The 19578-nt window shown below is 41.4% G+C and overlaps 1 protein-coding gene across 2 annotated transcripts in view; it reads right to left on the bottom strand.

Moving 5' to 3' along the window:
• Positions 1–19342, bottom strand: part of UPF2 (UPF2 regulator of nonsense mediated mRNA decay) — a 2519933-nt gene extending 2500591 nt beyond the window's left edge. For both annotated transcript variants that reach the window (XM_044088310.1, XM_044088311.1), the window contains exon 1: positions 19047–19342. In XM_044088310.1, the coding sequence (XP_043944245.1) occupies positions 19047–19061 (15 nt within the window). In that variant the 5' untranslated portion in view covers positions 19062–19342. The remainder of the gene's footprint in view (positions 1–19046) is intronic.
• Positions 19343–19578: the final 236 nt, after the last annotated feature.

Below are 19578 nucleotides of genomic sequence, written 5' to 3' on the forward strand. Positions count from 1 at the left end.
AAAAAGTAATCCCTGGTTTGGGAAAGTAGATGCCTGGTGGCAGCAGTGAGGAACCAATCGTCCGGGTACAGATAGACCTGAATCCCCTGAAACCTCAGGTGAGCCGCTACAACCATCACTTTGGTAAATACCCTAGGGGCTGTGGTGAAACCAAAGGCTAGGGCTCAAAATTGATAATGATTGGCCTCTAGCCAGAAGAAGAGAGAACATCCTGAAGCGTCTGTGCATTTTTATGTGATAGTAAGCATCCTGGAGATCTAACGAGCACATCCAGTTGCTCTCTTGCAGGTACGGCATGGACCGTAGTGTGACCATCCAGAACTTCTCTTTGGCAACTGACAGGTTCAGAGTAGAGAGGTCTAGAATGGGCCTTAAGTCCCCGTTTTCTTTGGCTTCAAAAAGAACCTGGAGTAGAAGCCTGATCCGGACTGATCTGGGAGGACGGGTTTCTATGGCTCATTTTCCTAGCAGCTTGGAAATTTCCTGTGCTGCTGCCTCCCTTTGCATAGGTGGAACGTCTAGGAGGTGTTTGAGAGCTATGGGGTAACCCACAAAGGGGATATCCTCTGGATATGATTTGAAGCACCCAGTGGTCCATTGTTATAGACTCCCATGTCGCTGGGTGCAAGGACAATTGTCCCCCGACTGCCTCCAGAGTAGAGCAGCCGGGCAACCCCTCAAGGTTGCTGCCTGGGTCTGTCCGAGAATGGTACTCAAAGACCCGAAGTTTCTCAGACCCCCTCTGCCTCTGGGCCAGCATCCATTCTGTCCCCATCTGCCTCTATGGGAAGAAGAGCCCTGAGTGTCCATAGGAATACAGAGACTTCCAGAACCACATCTTCTTTTGCCCTCTCTGGTTCCGGGAAAAGGACCTTTGAGGGTTAGAGAAGCAGATCCCGAAGGCAGACAGGGTCTTCCCTTCCTTCTCACTCTGGACTAGTGTCTCCTTGACAGTCTTACCGAAAAGTGTCGAGCCGTCATAAGGGGCATTGGCAAAGGACACCTTAAAGGGTTCGGTAAATTGACACAACCTGAGCCAGGCGTTACACCTCAAGGACACGCCAGACCCAGCCGCCCTAGCCGATCCTTCCATAGCATGGGAGAGGAGTCGCATGGACATATTTGATACTGCTTTCAGAGTGGCCATTTTCATGGAGAACAAAGCCTTGTCCTCCTGCAACATGGACTTGGGTGGAGACTCCTCCAGCTTATTTACTAGGTCGCATTGGAGTCTAGTGACATGGGCCAAGTAATTCAGTGCCCTGATCGAAAAGGTAGCGGAAGCATACACCCGCTTCCCTAGGCGGTCCATTATCCGTGACTCCCGGTCAGGAAAGTGTATTGAGGAACTTTGCTGAGATAGTTCCCTCTTCGTGGCTGCTGCTACCACCATGATGTCCACTGGGGTGCCCTTATTCCATGAAGGCCTGTCAATGGGGGGACTTAAAACTTTATAGGGGCGCTTGGGGATAGGCTCCATGGTATCTGGTTCCTTCCACGCCCGTGATGTGATCAAATCCACTAAAGTATCCACGGGAGGTGACACCCAGAAAGTAGACGGGCCCGTGCCGAAAGCCTCAAGGAACACAGACTCAGAGGAGGGCTTGGGGGCAGACCAACCTCCGCGCTGGTGCAGGATCTCCATGATGTCTCCAAAGGAGACATCCTTGGGAGGTGATCTTGGGGAGCCCTCCCCATCATCTAAATCTGTGTCCTCGGTTAGGGACTCGAGGGAGTCCAAGTGCCTTTTTGCACGTATGCTTGCAAGGCACATCTACAGTGGGGCTCTCAGGGAAGCGCTCGCAAGCCATCTGTTCCTCTGGGGAACCATCTGGGGCTCTTCAAACACGGGCTGTCCCTCTGATAAGACAATGGGGACCACAGACAGAGCCAAGGGTGTCTGGGTGGAGTATGAGGGGGCAGTCAGGGGTCTCAATCCGATGGGGAGGACCCTTTCTACCACATCAAACACCAAAGGAGAGCGGATCTCCTGGGAAGCTAATAAGGAGGCCGGTCTCCTCGGGTCCAACGCAAGAATCGGAGCCAGACCTGAAGTGGATGGAGCTTCGAGGGAGGGAACCTGGCCCGACAATGTCAGAGCCGATGGAAAAGGTTCCACTCCCTCAGATCCGACACCCAGGCTCCGGCTCAGAGAGTGGCTCGGATCCAAACTGGTCAGATCAGAGATGCTCCAGGCAGCTGTCGATGTTAAGGAAACAAGGACCTTCGGCACCGAACCCCTGACCAAGACCAACTCCGAAGCCGAAGGTCAGATCGGGGAAGGAGAAATGGGTTGAAAAAAAGGAAGCGACCTCCCCCCTCCAGAGGGAGGGGGGACTGGCAAGACCCCCATCTGGATCTGTGTACAGATAAAGCGCCTCATCATCTTATCCAGATCCATGTCCGATAAGGAGCGGGTTGACCGTGACGAGGTCACAGACTTTGTCCTGGTGGGTCGGGGAACCGAGGCCCGGGAGACTGGACGTGCCTCCTCCGACTCCAGGGAGAACCTCGGAGACCGGAGCTGAGGGGAGGCACAGATATGTGCTGACTTGCTCGGAGAAGCAAGGTCCAGGGACCTCTTCCTCTTTCCCTTAGTCTTCGACTTTCTCTCCCATTCTCTACCTCTCCACTGCTCCACTACCACTGGCTTAAAAGCAGGAGTTTGAGTCCCAGCCTGAGAGGGAGGGGAGGCCAGAGGAAGAGAAGTGGGAGAGGCAGTCACAGCAGCCGCTGTGACTGAAGCCAAAGACGAGGAAGGAGGATAAATAGCAGGCAGAAGACCTTTGAGGGCCAACTTGGCCTTCCTATTTTTTAATGCTCGGGGGTTGAACCCCGCACAAATGGAGCAATCCACACTACGGTGGGACACAGCTAAGCACAACACACACAAAGTGTGGGCATCCACTGGGGAGAGCTTATGGCCACACTCTGTGCAGCACTTAAAAGACAAGCTTTTTAGCCATCCTATGAGAAAAGAAAGAAGCCTTAAAAAGACAGGCAAAAAAATTTTACTCTGACATCCACTGGGGAGAACTTATGGCCACACTCTGTGCAGCACTTACAAGACAAGCTTTTTAGCCATCCTATGAGAAAAGAAAGAAGCCTTAAAAAGACAGGCAAAAAAATTTTACTCTGACAAACACAAACCCACTCACCACACTAGACTAGAGACAACACTAAAGGGGGAGGGGGCACCACAGACAAACTACTCTATCTAAACAAACCTACAATCAACGCCAAAGCGATGGGAGGGGATAAACGGTACGTACGCTAACCTAGATCGGCTAAAAGAAACAGAATTTTTTTAACTTACAGTAAGAAATCACCCACTGCGAGCTGGAGCTCTGAAGACACGATGTATAACAAATCGTGGCAAATGAGATCTGAGGATGGAAAGCAGTGGAGGTGTATTATGGATAAGGGGAGGAGTCTGGAGCTCTGAGCTGATGCTAGTAATATTTGATGGCTCGGATCCGATACGGATCCATATTCCCACAGGTTGAAGACCAAATGAAGTAAACTACTTCAGAACTTACATTAAAAAAATAAACAAACAAATAAAAAGACAAAAGCTCTTTACATTTACTTTGAAAGCCCATTTGAGATTATTTAGTTCTGGTATTATGCTTGAATCTTATTACTTCTTGAATCTTACTTAACTGGTAACAGAAGTTTTGAGTTAAGCTGTGCTTATTTTTTATTAACTTTCAAAGCTTGTAATTGACACTTTACCTATTAGTTTAGCAGTTTATGCAATTACTGGTACCTGCAATCATATGGTTTCAGCCCTGCAAAGGATGACTGCCCAATGTCAACCATTACCATTTAAATATTTAAAGGATGACTTACCTTAAAGGTAAACAATCATATTTTAACTAACAGGTGTTAATATTACTGTAAACTTGGGAAGGTGATGGTGCTGGACTGTCACCATTTATTTCTCCCAATTCTGAAAAATAACATGTCTGCAACATGCATGAGAGCAAAACAATTTTGTTAAATTTTAATTGCTTTTGGTAAAACTGTACTAAAAAGAACACGGGCTCAGTCTGAGGTGGGTGAAATCCTGTACAGACAGCTTTTATACAAAAACAAAAAGAAGTTATGTACCTACCATAACGTTCCATGTGAGCTGCCCATCTTTCCTTCATTCCTACTGATGGGTTCGGAACTATTCAGGACAGTGGAACCAAAAGAAGTCTTGTCCCTGGAAGCCACATCTACTTTGTAACGAGTGATAAAGGTATGAGGCCTTGATCAAGTGGCTGCTGCACAGATGGTATCCACTGGCAGTTTGGCAGAAAAGGCTGAGGAAGTGGAGACAACTCTGGTTGAGCGGGCCTTTATTTTGTCCTGTAATGGTCGATTCGCTGAACTGCAAGTAAAGGAAATACAATCTGATAACCATTTAGATAATGTGGTCTTTGCTACAGGCGCACCTTTCCTAGACTCTGAGAAGGAGACAAAAAGTTGATCCGTTTTCCTGAAGTCCTTTGTTCTATGTCAACAGAAGCAAAGCTGTCTGCATCATCAAGTTGGTGCAGCATGTACTCTGCCTTACTGCCATACTCTGGGAAGAATATGGTTAACTCTATAGCTGGATTCAAATTTGTTTCTGAACATACCTTGGGTAAAAAGGAAGGATTTGCTCTGAGAGACGGTCTATCATTATGGAATATCATATATGGAGGTTTGATGGACAAAGCTTGTAATTTTGAGACTCTACAAGCAGAAGTTATAGCCACTAGAAAAATGTTTTTCTGTGTGATATACTTTAGGTCACATGAAGACGCTGGTTCAAAAGGTGGTATAATTATTCATGATAGAACAAAATTTAAATTCCACGAGGTAAGAGAGGTTTTGATGGGTGGTCTTCAATGAACAGTGCCTTTCAGAAAGGCTTTTGAAAGTCTAGGAGACATGACATTAGACCCATCGTCCCCAAAATGAAAATTCGAGATTGCTGTTAATTGAACTCGAATAGTTGCGGCAGCTGCTCTCTCACTTGAAATGTTTTGATAAAAATTCCAAAATAGAAGATACTGGAGCTAAATAAGGGTTAATGATTTTGTAATGGCCACATTGAGAATCTTTTCCATTTGCTAAGATACAACTTCCTAGTGGAGGATTTGTGACAGGATGTCGGTATATGCTGAGCTGCAGGTGAGAGGTTTTGAAGCCTGGCTATGTTTGAAATTGGAGCAGCCAAGCTGTCAATTTGACAGACTGCAGGGATGGACGAAGAGCCCATGATGAATGAATCAGAAGGTCTGGAACTGGTCCAGGATCCATGGTTCTCCCAACAGATGAGGCCAAAGGAAGGGAAACCAAACTTGGCGAGGCCAGTAAGAGGCTATTAAAATTAAAGTCCTTCCCAGAGCACTGGCTTTCTGTAAAACTTTGGGTATCAGTGGCAATGGTGGGAATGCATAAAGGAAAACCCAGGGGCCAATCATGTACATGGGCATCCCCTGGAGGGGGAATTAGGACAAAGTAGCTGCTGCATTTTGTGTTTGTGGGCGTGGCAAAAAGATTGCAGCAAGGTTGGCTCCATTTGCGAAATATCATGTCTGCCACTTCTTTCTTGAGGGACCACTCGTGAGGCAATAGAACTGCCCTGCTCAGTTTGTCTGCTATCACACTGGACCTCCCCAGGATATGCATTGCTATCAGAAAGTGCTGGGAGGTGGTTGCCCACTTCTATACCTCAAGGTTTCCCGACATAGGGGGATAAGATTTGGTTCCTCCTGGTTTATGTACCAGACTACTGAAATGTTGTCTGTCTGGACTGCAATAGTCCCAAGAGGGAGAGAGTCTTGAAATGACTGCAACACTAGAAGAACCGCTCTCATCTCTAGGACAATGATATGCAGGTGAGCCTCATGTTCTTTCCATGTGCCTTGGACTGTTCTTCCTTGATAATGTCCCCCCACCTTATCAGGGAAGCGTCCTTGGTCACTACGGCTGTAGGAGTGGGTAGAACAAAAGGACAGCCTACGGTTACACAATCTGATGTTAGCCACCACTGCAGGTCCTTCTTGCAGGAATTTGTGATTATTATTCGATGCAACATTGAGAGTTCTTGAAAGGACCACTGCGTGAAAAGGAGCCATTGTAGTATCCGCATGTGCATCCAACCTAGCGGGATTGCAATGATAGCTGCTGCCATTGTACTAAGTAATTTGAGAACTGTCGAAGCTGGGGCTTTTGCTTTTGAGAGGAGGGTCAGAACCTGTTGTCGAAGAGCACAAACTCTGTCTGACAGGAGTTTTAAGGTCATTGTGGTGGTGTCCAGATCTGCTCCTATAAAGACTGCATACTGCGATAGTAATACGGCAGACTCTTCTAAGTTTATGGCAAACCCTAAATGACAGCATACATTCATAATGGTGTCCCTTGCTTGAATGAGTTGATGCCTGGGGGTGGTGGTTAGGAGCCAGTCATCTAGGTATGGAAACACCCAGATTCCTAAACATCTCAGGTGATTCTTGACTACTACCATGCATTTGATGGACACTCTGGGAGCTGTTGTGAGACCAAAGGGCAGTGCTCGAAACTGATAGTGACTAGCCCCTAACCGAAAGCGTAGGTGATCTCTGGATGGTCTGCCCATTTTATGTGGTAGTATGCATCATGAAGATCTATCGAGCACATCCAATTGTCTTTTCCTAGAAAAGGAAGTATCAACTGCAGTGTAACCATGTGGAACATTGTTTCCTTCACAAATTTGTTTAATCTGTTAAGACCCAGAATGAGCTTCCAGTCCCCTCTTTTCTTTGGAACTAAAAAGAACTTTGAGTAAGTTCCAGATCCTATCTGGTCTGTGGGGACTGGATGGATGACACTTTTTCTAGCAACATTTGAATTTCCATGGTTGTTTGTTTCCTGTGACTGGGTGAAATGTCCAGAATCTGTCTTATCAAGGAAGGTGGGTTGGGAAAAGGGAATTGAGTAGCCTCTGGATATGATATCTTTGTACCTAGATGCCTGGCTAAAAACAACAAAAGACAGCTGGGTACAAAGTAAGTGTCCCTCGACTGTCTCCAGAGATGGACAGGCAGGCCTCTTTTCAGGAGCACTGGTACGGCTTCCCAAAGAACTGGTCTCTGTCACCACGATTTTGCGGACCCCCTCTGCCAAGTGGTCGGTGTCTTCCATTGTTGCCCCCTCCTCTGCCTCTGGAGGGGAGTTCAACACGTGCGGCCTGAAAGGCTCCTTGAGATTTTCAGAACCACATTTTTCCCCCTTTTAACCTTTGGGGTAAGGTCTGGTAGGTGTGGAAAAATGGACTCTGACGGCAGAGAGAGTCTTTCCCTCTTGTTCACACCTGGTAAGCATTTATTTTACTCTGGGTCCAAAGAGGGACGAGTCATCAAAGGGGGTGTTGATAAAGGATAACTTAAAGGGCTCCGCAAATAAATACAAGAGCATCCAGGAATGTCTCCTAATTGCAATTCCTGTACCCGCTGCTCTGCTCGCTCCATCAGCTGCGTAAGAAACCAGACGCATGGACGAGTTAACCAGGAAATTAAGGGTAGAGAGCAGGGTGGATATTTGTCTGTGACCTCCACAGCTACAGAACCCTGAAGAGCATCTCCCAGCTCTTTTAGGAGATCTCTTTCCAATCTGGTAAAATGTGTAAGGTAATTCAGTGACCTAAGAGTGAAGGTCACTGAAGTAAACATGCACTTTCCATATCTGTCCGTTACCCTCGAATCTTGATTTTGGGGATGAACCGACGTTAAAGTTTCAGATAACTCATTTTTGGTGACCACCGCCAGCACCATGGCATCAACATGGACTCTTTTGGTGAGAAAAGCTTTGTCTTGTGGTGATGTAATAAATTTATTAGGCCTCCTCGAGACAGGTTCCACTGTATCTGGAGACTACCACACCTTTCGACAAACTAGTTCCATAACTTTGTCGAAAAACGGAGACACCCAAGTAGCAGAGGGTTGAGACCCAAAAGCCTTCAGGTAGACAGACTCATCATCAGTAAGGCTGATGGGCTGCCAGCCACCCCTGTTTCAGAATCTCAAGATATCTGCGAAGGAGCTATCTTTTGAGGGTGACCGTGGGGACCCTTCTAAATCACTTAGGTTAGTGTCAGAGGTGACGGATTCCCGAGGGGAGTCCAAATGCTTCCTCTTGCATAGTCTCTTCTGAAAGACCTCCTCAGTGGGACTTTCTGGTGAGGTCTTTGAAGAGCAGGGCTCACCCAATGGGGCTTCTTGAGCCTCTGGGTCTCTACACTTCTGTGGAATCGGTAATGCTGAGGTAGACACCGGTGCTTTTGGGGAAGAAGCTGCTGGTCCTGATGAAGTGGTTGTCCGAGGGGATAATGCTCTCCTCGTGACATCGAAAGCCCCTCAACCCCGATGTGAGAGGAACCCCTGAATCCAAAGAAACAGTTGATTCCTTATGTGGGCTCCAAGCCAAAGGTAGGCACTGAACTCACTGGCGCCGAAGCCCCAAGAGGCAAAGTCAGACCTGAAAAATCGGTTAGACTGTCCTCCCCAGACCCGACCAGAGAGTGTCGGCCCCTAGACTCTTCAGTCAGCACCAAAGTAGTCTGAGAAGTCGGATCCGAAAGTCCTGGAGCAGGTCTCAGCACCAACAGCTCCATAATCAATAGTTCCAAGCATTCCAGCTCCGAGGAAGGCTGGTCGGTTCCGAAGCTTGAAGGGTCAGCCCCGACAAAAGCCTCTGCACCACACAATCCACATTCAAGTTGGAAAGGCTTCTTGAGGATTGAGACAATGGAGCTGAAGAAGCTATTGATTGCAATATTGATGATTTCAATGTGGGAGACACTGGGCTCTAAGACCGGGGACCGCCCTCCTCACAGTTATGATCGTCGACTCAGTGGAGCCGAAGTTGAAGGTCTGTCAGATTTTGACCTGCTGGACGAAGGAGATTTTCCAAACTCCAAAGATCCAGAAGCAGAAAAATTTTTTGTAGGTTTGCCATGGGTAGTCTGACCTTGGTCTATTTCTTCCTGAAAAGAACAAATAATGAGGCCTCTCACAATCACTTTATTCTTTCTCTCTTGAAGAACCCCAGTACTGAAGGAATGGCAAATAAAAAAAAAAAACTGTTAGAAAAGAACATTCACACACACACACACACACACACACACACACACACACACACACACACACACACACACACACACACACACACACAAGCCCTCTAATTTAAACGGGCTTAAAAATAAATATTTTTTTATATCAAAAAACAGATTTTAAGTTAAATTTGTGTCAACTGTTAAAGTCCTCTAACATAAACAGGCTCAAAAAATACTCACACCACACACAACGAAGGACTGCTGAATATTTCAAAACGATAAAGAGCCAGTCAAGGAGCTATCTTATACTACCAACAACGACGATGACTATACTAAAGACACTAATGCTCCAAAATGTGTAAAACAAGGGAATTGGGAGATTAACAAAGGCCTAAAAGGAAGGCCACAGTTTAATATGACAAAAACACACTCGCAAGAGGAAATCGCTGAAGTGCGATTAAGGATAAGGAACTATCCTAGCTAGAGAAGGAAATTAGCTACTGTAAACATTAGAATAATATAAATCTAAAGAGAACAATCAAAACCACTTAGCCAGAGCTGGTGAACCGCTCTATCTGTTGCAGCAGCAAATGAGATCTGGGGGAAGCACCAGTGCATCATGGGATAGGGAGTTGTCCACGAGATGGTTGAAGACCTCGAGCTTTTGTATTCAGCCGAGTCGGAACAGAGGATCAGTTCTGAACCCATCAGTAGGAATGAATGCAAGATAGAACAACTACACATCTGTAGTTATGTAATGTAAAGATCAGCTGGGTGTGACACGCCCGACTACTTCCAAAGTAGCAGTGGACATTTTAGATTACACCCTCAAGTCCAAATGCCTTTAGTATGTTAACCTAACACCAGTTGTGAGAGTCAAACTGGTTCTTTTGCACTCAAATACTGACAGCAGTGGTGTGGGAGTTAAGCCCATAGTCCATGTCCATTGCACAGACGCACCTTAGTACAGAATGATTTTAATGTAAATGGTAAAAAACGAAACAACCCACAAACTTCTCTTCTTATAATGCAATTCTACAGCAAACAGTATACAGTTCACAGACCAACAAAACAATGAGTAACAAGACATTACTCCTACAAGGAGCAAACTACAACACATGAGCAACTACTCCTTTTTCCATGCCAACTTCAGTATCTGTGATACAATCTTTTACAGGCACTATAAGCTGATCTGCAACAAGGGTCTGCATAGATGTGCGACAACGTGAAATTAATCTTTCCAAAACAATCTGTAGATTGTGTCTATTGAAAACACTTGTTAGCATCTATGTGAGGGTTAAGGAACATATAAATAGAGCACGAAGGAAAGAAATTTCAAAATTATGAAAGCCTGAAAATGCATCTAGAACACTGCAGTAAATACCTTGTGAGAACAAAAAAGGCCAAGCAGGATGGTACACAGTCTAAGCAGAAGATAAAAAAAGTTGCAATATCAAAATTCGAACTGTCATCACTAAGCAGTGAGGTATAATCATGAAACATTACCAGCAAGCAAGTGCAACATTTCAGAAAAGCAAAAGAACAGAACAGAGAAACAAACTATGGATGGCATATGAAAAAGAGGAGAAACTGTGAAAGGCAAACTTGTGAGACTGCACGTTTTAACTTCTCCATTATTTAAAACTCAAATTAAAAACCAAGATGAATTTTGGTAGGGTTAAGGTGAATTGAGTGGAAATTTACTTTAATAATGTACCAAAGCATGACAATTTAATGCATATGCTCCACGCAGATGTTTGAAACAAGGTCAGCATGAAGGGTATGTAAGACTTCCACTAAGAATAAAAACTACCCTATGCCTGTACTACACATTTTTAATTCTGTCATGCCAATGCCTCTTCAGGATGGTTGTTTCAGGCATCTACCACACTTTCTGTGAAGAGAAAAAAAAAACTGAATTATCTTCATTGATCCTTCCACGTTGTCTCTCTGAATTGCATCCTCTTTTTTTAAATATAAACTTGTTTGGCAATGTAGTACAGAAAAGTTTCTGTCATATCCCCCTGTCCGCTTTCTTCAGCAACAGTGGTCTGTTTATGGTTTCTTGTGAAGAATGCACCAAGTTATTTGTGTTTGTTTACTTGTATGATCTAAACGGGTTGTGCAAGACCTCTTTTCAGTGAAAGCTTGGGCAGAAAACCTCAACAAAATTACACAGGATTACAATAAAAAGAAAAAAGTAGACAATACAGAAAAACTGTAACACAACATGACAAAAATGAATAACTTAGTCCAGTAATCACTTTCAGGAGAAAAGAGAAAGATTTGTCACAAAGTAAGACACTTTTTGCAAAAAGAGAAGGAAGAATACAGAGGGGGTGGCATTGATAGCAGAAAAATTACAATTAGGAAGAAACAAGAGTGTGAGGACGGACTTAAAGGAAAAATTACTGGTGAGCTTAGCAGAGAGAGCTTTAGTGTAAGTGGAAAGGTAACAGTCAAGTGCAAACATTGTAGGTTTCGAAGATATACAAGGCAGACAGCATGATAAACAGGAAGTAACGGAGTCAACAGAAGCATAACTGAGAAGTGATATATGAACAGATGTAGAAGAGAAGGAGATTAATACTGAGTTTAGTCAGATGATCTGGAATAAGAGCTGTGCTAGGAATTAAATAGGTAGTCATTGGCTTCACTGGTTGTTGGCCTGGACTGTAGAATATCCTTGAAAAAAGGCAGGGGTGTTGAACCAGGGCAAGTTTAAATTTTTACGAACCTACTACAAAGCCTCAACAGACTCTGTCCTACCAGACCTCGCACACAGTCACAAGTCAATGAGGACATAAACATCTGCTCAAGAGATCTATACCTTGTTTGCAACATAAATAGAGCAAGTTGGGGGGGGGGGGAGAGATATGCATCACAAAGAATAACATTTCTTTAGAATCTCTCTCTCTACTTAAAGTACTTCTCAAACATTATTAAAATGTTATCTGGATGAATGAATGGGTAACACTATTCAAATGTAATCTGGATGAATGAATGGGTAACCACAAATTTACCCCAATTTAGCGCCTTTGTCCCTCATGGATAGAGGTAATATGTAAATATTCTGCTCATCTCTAGATTATTTGTACTTAAAATATAAGGGCTAAAAATTCATGGGAATGTATGGCCAGGCTTCTAAAGCTCCTCATGGATCAACAGCCTTCTAAGTACCCATGAGCTTATGAGGTTAGTTTCAGAGGCCTCTATCATTATTTTTATGTGAATACTGCACACAGTTACCAGACCAATGTTGTGTGCCTATCCCCACTTTAAATAATAGATAAATATCACAGACTTGAAACTGAATCAAACACACATATCCATTAGGTGCTACCACGAGCCACCTTAACACAACAATGAATTTCACAGTACGCTACACAAAAACAACAATCAGCAGCACAATTCCAGGTATTACAGTTTAAGGAGTTTCTAACCTATTACAGTACTTCCTTCACCTGTTACTATATTAATACTTTACATATTCTGTAATATGTATGCTAACAACGCCTGTACTGCACACACATGTATACATACTTATACACATACATAAGCTCTGTATAATCACAATAACTGCATTCTATTATACCACTTAATGTGGATCTTTTTAACTATCAAACATGCACATTTTCCCAAGCAAAGTCTGAAACTGGTCGATGTGATTAGTGCTCTACCTCGGTTTTCAAATTCAACTTCAGAAGAACACTACTGAGTTTCTGCATAATCCACATACAAGGATGTAACTATTACATCCTCCTTTCTATGCACCGATTAGACATCCTCTAGTTCTACTGCACGTTACGTAGCACAAGCCGAACCTGGTTCATCTATCCTTGCATGTCACCTCCCCGAAACATCCAGTTTCATATGGCTCAATGAATTTTCTTGAGAGTTTCATCACAGTTCTCTTACAGACAAGATCACATACACTGGCAAATTCAAATGTGTCTCTTAAAATATCGGTAAACAACTAAACAGTTATATTTGGGGTTTTCCAGTCTGAAAAATCTTAAAATGTAACCTATGAACGTTAAAAAATGTATAATATATCATTTCAGTTAACAAAATATAAAGGATAACATCTAACCTATAAAAACGGATTTATCTTGCAACTCTTCTTTCACAGATTTAGACTTGTACTCGCATGCTTTCACTTGCTGATGCGCATTCAAAGACTGTGCAAGCTTATTAAAGTAACAGACATTTAATACTGGCTGAAAGTAAAATCCATCTCCTCCATTGTAATGATCCTAGCCAATATTACGTTATTAGCAGAAATGATATAGAGGTGTTGTTTTATCATCACAACTGTAATAAACTATTGTAATGAACTATAAGTCTTGAGCCATCATAAGTAACTTAGCAAAACCTGTCAATGTCAACAGCACAAAGTGTTGACTAAACACAGCAATAGTAAAACAACAGTATAAAATAATAATATTCACTTTTGTGGTTCTGCTAACAGCAAGCTATATCCCACATACACTTCACATATTAACTTTAACTTCAAGGTACAAAACTTTGGTGGAAAGGGCAAAAGCAGGGTCTTTCTAAAAAGATCACCCTTTCCCTTTACTCAGACTTGGTGCAACCTTAGAATAGGTATATTCAGAATGAAGGACTGTGGATGATAAACCAGCAGGTAAATGTTTCTCAATAAAATGCAGATTTGCTACTGCAATCTCATTAAATTAAAAGGTGACATAATGGAACATAATGAAACATTACATTTTCTTGTTATCGTAGCAGGTCTATAAATACTATGCACATCAGGCCCAAAAGTGACTTTTACAGTACACCCTGGTTCAATTTAAACCAGTCATTGAGCTATCCTCCACAGTCTGCCACTTAATCACAAGTGGCTGATGTTTACTTCAACAAGCCTGAAAATCCTAATCCCACTACATCAGATGTGTTTGCTATTATTTATAAAAGATCAGTCAGTGCATGTACTGTCTTCATCCTTGCATGGTAACTGTCCTTATTCCAACAATGTACAGCTATGGAGTTAAGTCGGGTGACTTGCCTCATAATTTAACTTTTGTGCAGTTTGTCAAACATCTGTAATTACATTCAGCATTTGGCAGTCACCGATTAGTACCTGGAACCATGTTCTGCCATCATTCTCTGTTCACTAATGATCTATCCAGGCAATAACACTTTGACAACTCTATTTAACTGATAGCTTATCAAATCAAATAAAAAAAACATTTAAGAACTTAATATAGCTCACATCAACCTGCAAGTCTTCATTCAATGCACTAGTCAATGGTAATGCTAATTGCATGTGATAAAAAAGATGTCTGTAACTGTCTAAACTGGGTCTTCAGCACCGGTCTGTACAAAGCTTACTTAAAAATTCAAAAAAAAGCAACAGCTAAAATTGAGAGAGACATCTGTTAAGAACAAAAGGACAACATCTAAATAATGGGCTTATTTTCTAGAATTCAAAATGGGATAGCAGCAACAATATATGACTGAATTTAATCTTTACACTTCTGGCTACACCACTCAGTAAGCTTAACAGGCCTCACATGAAGTTCAGTGCCTCTGCAAGATGCACAAATTCAATACTGAACCTATGTGCTAGATAAAAATAATACCCAGACTGCAATGCTCACTACAAACAATTACAGACCATGTAAAAAAGGCAACATCATGTTTGTCCTCTGAAAAAGTTTATTACAGAAGTTGTGATCCTCCTCTAAATAAAATAAGGATGAAACAAAACAAAATCAAGAACAAAGTAGAAATTCTAAACAACGGTGTTTTTCTAGACATATTTGGTGCAATCACCATCAATACATGTTTTCTCAAGCATTTCTAACATTAACTGTTGGAAAATTTGCAGGTTTTAAATGTTAGATAGATGAGAGAAAGCAACAAGGAGAAGTTTATGTAAAAAAATATAAACTTCTGATTGTGCTGTTATTATCAAGCTGAGAAAAGGTGCAGCATTACTTTCTAATGTTCTGGTCTGCATGCTCATCTGGGCAGAAATTAATTATTCTTAGAAAATGGGCTTATAAAATAACCTCCTAAAGCCTACTCATACTTTCTAAGAAGCATATTTAATGAAAAGGTGAGTCCTCAAAAAAAACAAACAAAAAAAAAAAAAAAACACTATAACACGTACTTAAAACATGGATTCCATGTGCCAAACAATAACAATCCCACAAATGTCATTCCAATTTACACTGCCACCTTAACACTTTTTGTTGTTTATTAAAACTCTGAAAACAGTACATGTCAAGATGGTCACCACTTCTTCTTCCGGCTTTTTCCCGGTTAGGGGTCGCCACAGCAGATCACCTGTCCACTCATGATTGGCAGGAGTTTTACGGTGTCGAGTTGCCAACCCAGGGCCCAACTTTCCACAGAAAGCACACACACACGCCTAGGGCCAATTTAGAGTGTCCAGTCTACCTACAGCATGTCTTTGGGATGTGGGAGGAAAGCGGAGCACCCAGAGAAAACCCACACGACCACAGGAAGGACATGCAGACTCTGCACAGAAGGCACCCCAGCCGAGGATCAAACCGGAGAGCATCTTACTGTGAGGCGGCAACGCTAACATGGTTACCAAATAATGTCAAACAATAGTGTCAGTTACATCAGGATACATCAGTATTTAAACAAAAAAAGAAAAAAAAAGACTTTTTTGTTCTGTATAAAAAGGCATTTCAGTAAACACAATGTTAACATTCAGTCATCATTAACAAATACTGGCACCAGGCTCTAAATACACTGCTTTACATGATGAATACATTTTTAAAACAAATATGCCATAAAGTATTGTATACATACATTTTTAAAACAGTTGCAACAATTTTAAATGACGGCGGCTATAATTTACTTTACAGAATACAGTATCATTACTTCGGGCACAGTATTTATTAACAACATTATCTGAAAAATATGCACCACAGAAGTTCTGTTTAACAATGTCCAGTGCTTTCACTTTGCATTTCTCCTTCAGAATATTCTCCTCTTAACAGGATTCAAGGTCACAAGGAAGACGGTGCAAAGCAGAGAAACATCCTGGACAGAGCATCATCCATCACAGAATAATTGTTAATTCATTTCTGGCAAATCTTTGGACGTGTTAAGAAACTGAACAGCCAACAAAACCCACGAAAATACAATTAAAACATACACATTCCACACTGAAGGTAAGCAGCTGAGTACCACACTGGAAATAAAGCGCTGGGCAACAACACTGCCAGTTTAGAGACTGCCCTCCCTATCAAGAACTGATTATCAGCGTATAGGCAAAGAGAAAGAAATAGAGGGGTCCTAAACGAAAGACCAGCACTGGTAGAGTTTTTAGTAGAACCTAGAACAGAAGCTGCTGTTAAAAAATGAATAATTAGCAGAGCATAAAAAATACTGTATAATACCTATAAAAATCAGAGAAGATTAGAAAGGATTGGATAAGCAATTCACAAAGAAACAATGGAAGGATATATGTAGGTCTCCCAAAAATGCAGCAAACTCTAGAAGATTTAGGATTTTTGCTTGGAAATGTTTACACAGGTATTTTTATAGCCCAAGTAGTGTCCAGAGAATTTTTCCTTAGGTAAACAGCAAATGTTGGAGGTGTGATGGGGGAAGAAAAATGTAATGGAGAACATATTTTCTGGAAGTGTAATGATTTGGCAGGCTTTAAAGATTCCCTTCAGACTACTCTATCAAGAGATATCAGGTGAGAAAATTGGTGTAACTAGGGAAATTATTTTTCAAAACTATGACACAGAATCAGCATTACCTAGACATAGTAAGGACTTGGAGTCTAATTATGGCGGCTGCCATAAAAGCAATTACTAGAAAATGGAAATCAAAGTCTAAACCAACTGTACTAGTAGTAGTGAATATAGTAACACAGATAAAGCAATTGGAATTGGGATCTTTAGAAAAGGTAGGAGAAAATTACATAGAAAAAAATGGGAATTGTGAAGAAAAATACAGGAGAGGAATGAGATTTAAAAGAAGGCAGGATTTAAATGAGCTATGTAATGTTTGACTGACAATGATTTGGTAGATTATAAGTGATGTATAATGTTTGCAACTAAAATTATGCCAATATGGTTTGTGATGTATAATGCTTAAGAATTAAGATTATGTCAATATGGTTTGCTTTCACTTATATAAATCTATGATTGCCTACATCATAAGTGATAATTTAACAAAGATATTTCTTGTTAAAAAAACACTAAGTATGCCACAATATTTAAAAGAGTCTATTACAAGTACTGAAGTAGCACTTAATGTTCTTGGGCGTTTTGCTTTTTCTGATCAGGTTTCAATGTGAATGATCATACCCATGACACACTGCTTTAAATGTTAACAAATTAATTCTACTACAAACTGAAATGGGAAGTAAAAAATACAAAGTGTTAAAGACAATGTTAAACAGAACCTTTCTAGCATGGACACCTTCAGATAGAGTGTAAATGTGTACTCTCTCCAAAACATTAATAAGGCTATTAAAAAAATTTAAAAAAATTTACTGTAACATACTTTAAACGTATCTTACCACACTGTTACATGTAGCACAGTTTTGCCTTTTTAAATGAATATTTTTTACCCATTCCAAATATACAACATGGCCAAAGTGGTGCATTTTTTAATCAAAATATGACATTTTGCAGGACAAACCAGACCCACAACTAATGCAAATTATCAGCAATAAAGCGAAGTCTATAATAAAACCTCCTTCTTGTAGAACTTGATTTGTTTATACTGTTTCACATAATACTTAGGAGCTTCAAATACAATGTTTTATGCACCTATTAAAGGAAAAGTAGGAAATGTTTTTGTCCTACAATATCAGGGCATTTGTGAATTTTGCTGCCCCCGCCCACAAGACATAACTGTCCAAAGAGGGGCTGTACTGGGTAAAGAGTGACAGGTGGCACTGGTAATTCTAGCAATGTACGACTCAGAATTATTATATGTATCTGAAGGATCAACCTTTCCACCAAATAAGTTCTTCAAGAGCTGGTGTTCTGGGATTCCAAACTAAAAGTACCTTAACCCTGGGGGGAGATATAGGACTTTAACATAGAAAAAATAAACTATATACATTTTTATATAAATACTTTGAAAGTATTCTAAACATTGCAATTCCCACCTAATATGCAATAACAGACTTTTCAAGATCAATGAGGCCTTCCACCTATGGCATGAAATCTCATACATGGCCACTGGACAGCCCAGTATTGCTCAAAACCGCCCACCCTAGAGGTTAAGGTAACTTGGCAAGATCGGAAGGTATTCAAGACATAAAAAAATCAAGCCAGAGCACTGTACCAATTCACTAATGCCATCTGCATAGTTTAAGTAACTTTGCAACATTACAACAAAAGCAGTAGTTCTGTTCCTTACAGAGCATATACTATTGATATATTTCTACACATTTAAATGTAGTGTAACGTCTAGAAGCTGTATATTTTACAAAGATGAATTAATGAAGCACTGCTTTTCTTTCCAATACATTACTTAAGTGTTCATTAAGCTGCCTCCGAGTGTACTATGCTGGATATTTACCGTAAGATGACATCAGTCCTACTCCACTGTAGAACTTTCAAAAATGTCGAAAAGATGCCATCTCTGACAGGGCATGTACTGAGTCACTGATCAAAAGTTATAACAGTGGCGTCATACTTTATGAAATACGCAATGCAACCCCACAAGTCCAATAATGCATAAGTCTGCACAAATGTTATATAAAACGTTATACCATATTCTGAATTTGAATATTTCAGCCATCTGAATCCCAACAGACTGGTACCCAGCAGCAGCATGACTATTTTCGTTTTGTCAACATCTTCAGACTTGAAACACTACAGGCCCAGAAATGTAAAGAAAAGTCATCAACAGGTGAGAATACCAAAAACACGGAGTAGTGTATGGATAAACTTATGAAATACAAGCAATTAATAACAAAATAACAATCAAAAAACTTTACCTCGAAGCTGTACATCCATCATCTACCCATTCCACTGACAGAAAACATACTCCCACTGGTTCACTGTCACAAAGCCCCCTTCAAATGCTGCCCTTACGGTGCCTGAACAAATCGAACAATTATTCTTTTACTTACTAACAAAAAAAGAGTGTCACCTGCCAGCGGCATACATAATTCTCTAATTCTGGTTTGTAGCAAAAATGAAAGGCACACTGTAAATACTATCTAGGGTTTTAAACATTTTGTCAGTGGTTTTTACTGGTCTTTCCATCGCCCTGAAAACACAACGCACTTTTATGCTTTGCCAGTGGGGAGGAAGTTGAATGTTAAGAGGGGGCGGGACTAGTGTTTCATTATTATCCGGAGAGATGAGCTGGGCGGACCTAAATTGTTTATAAAAAAATTTACATTTTTTTAACTAACCGAATAAATAAATTATGGGTGCAAAAATACGCGTTTCTAGTAAATCAAGTGAACTTCGTTGACTTCTTTTTACAGTTTGTTTCACATCTTATATTTTATGGAGGAGGGT

Source organism: Protopterus annectens, chromosome 11.part0 (assembly GCF_019279795.1).
Source record: "Protopterus annectens isolate FY-2018-M chromosome 11.part0, PAN1.0, whole genome shotgun sequence".
NCBI lineage: Eukaryota > Metazoa > Chordata > Ceratodontiformes > Protopteridae > Protopterus > Protopterus annectens.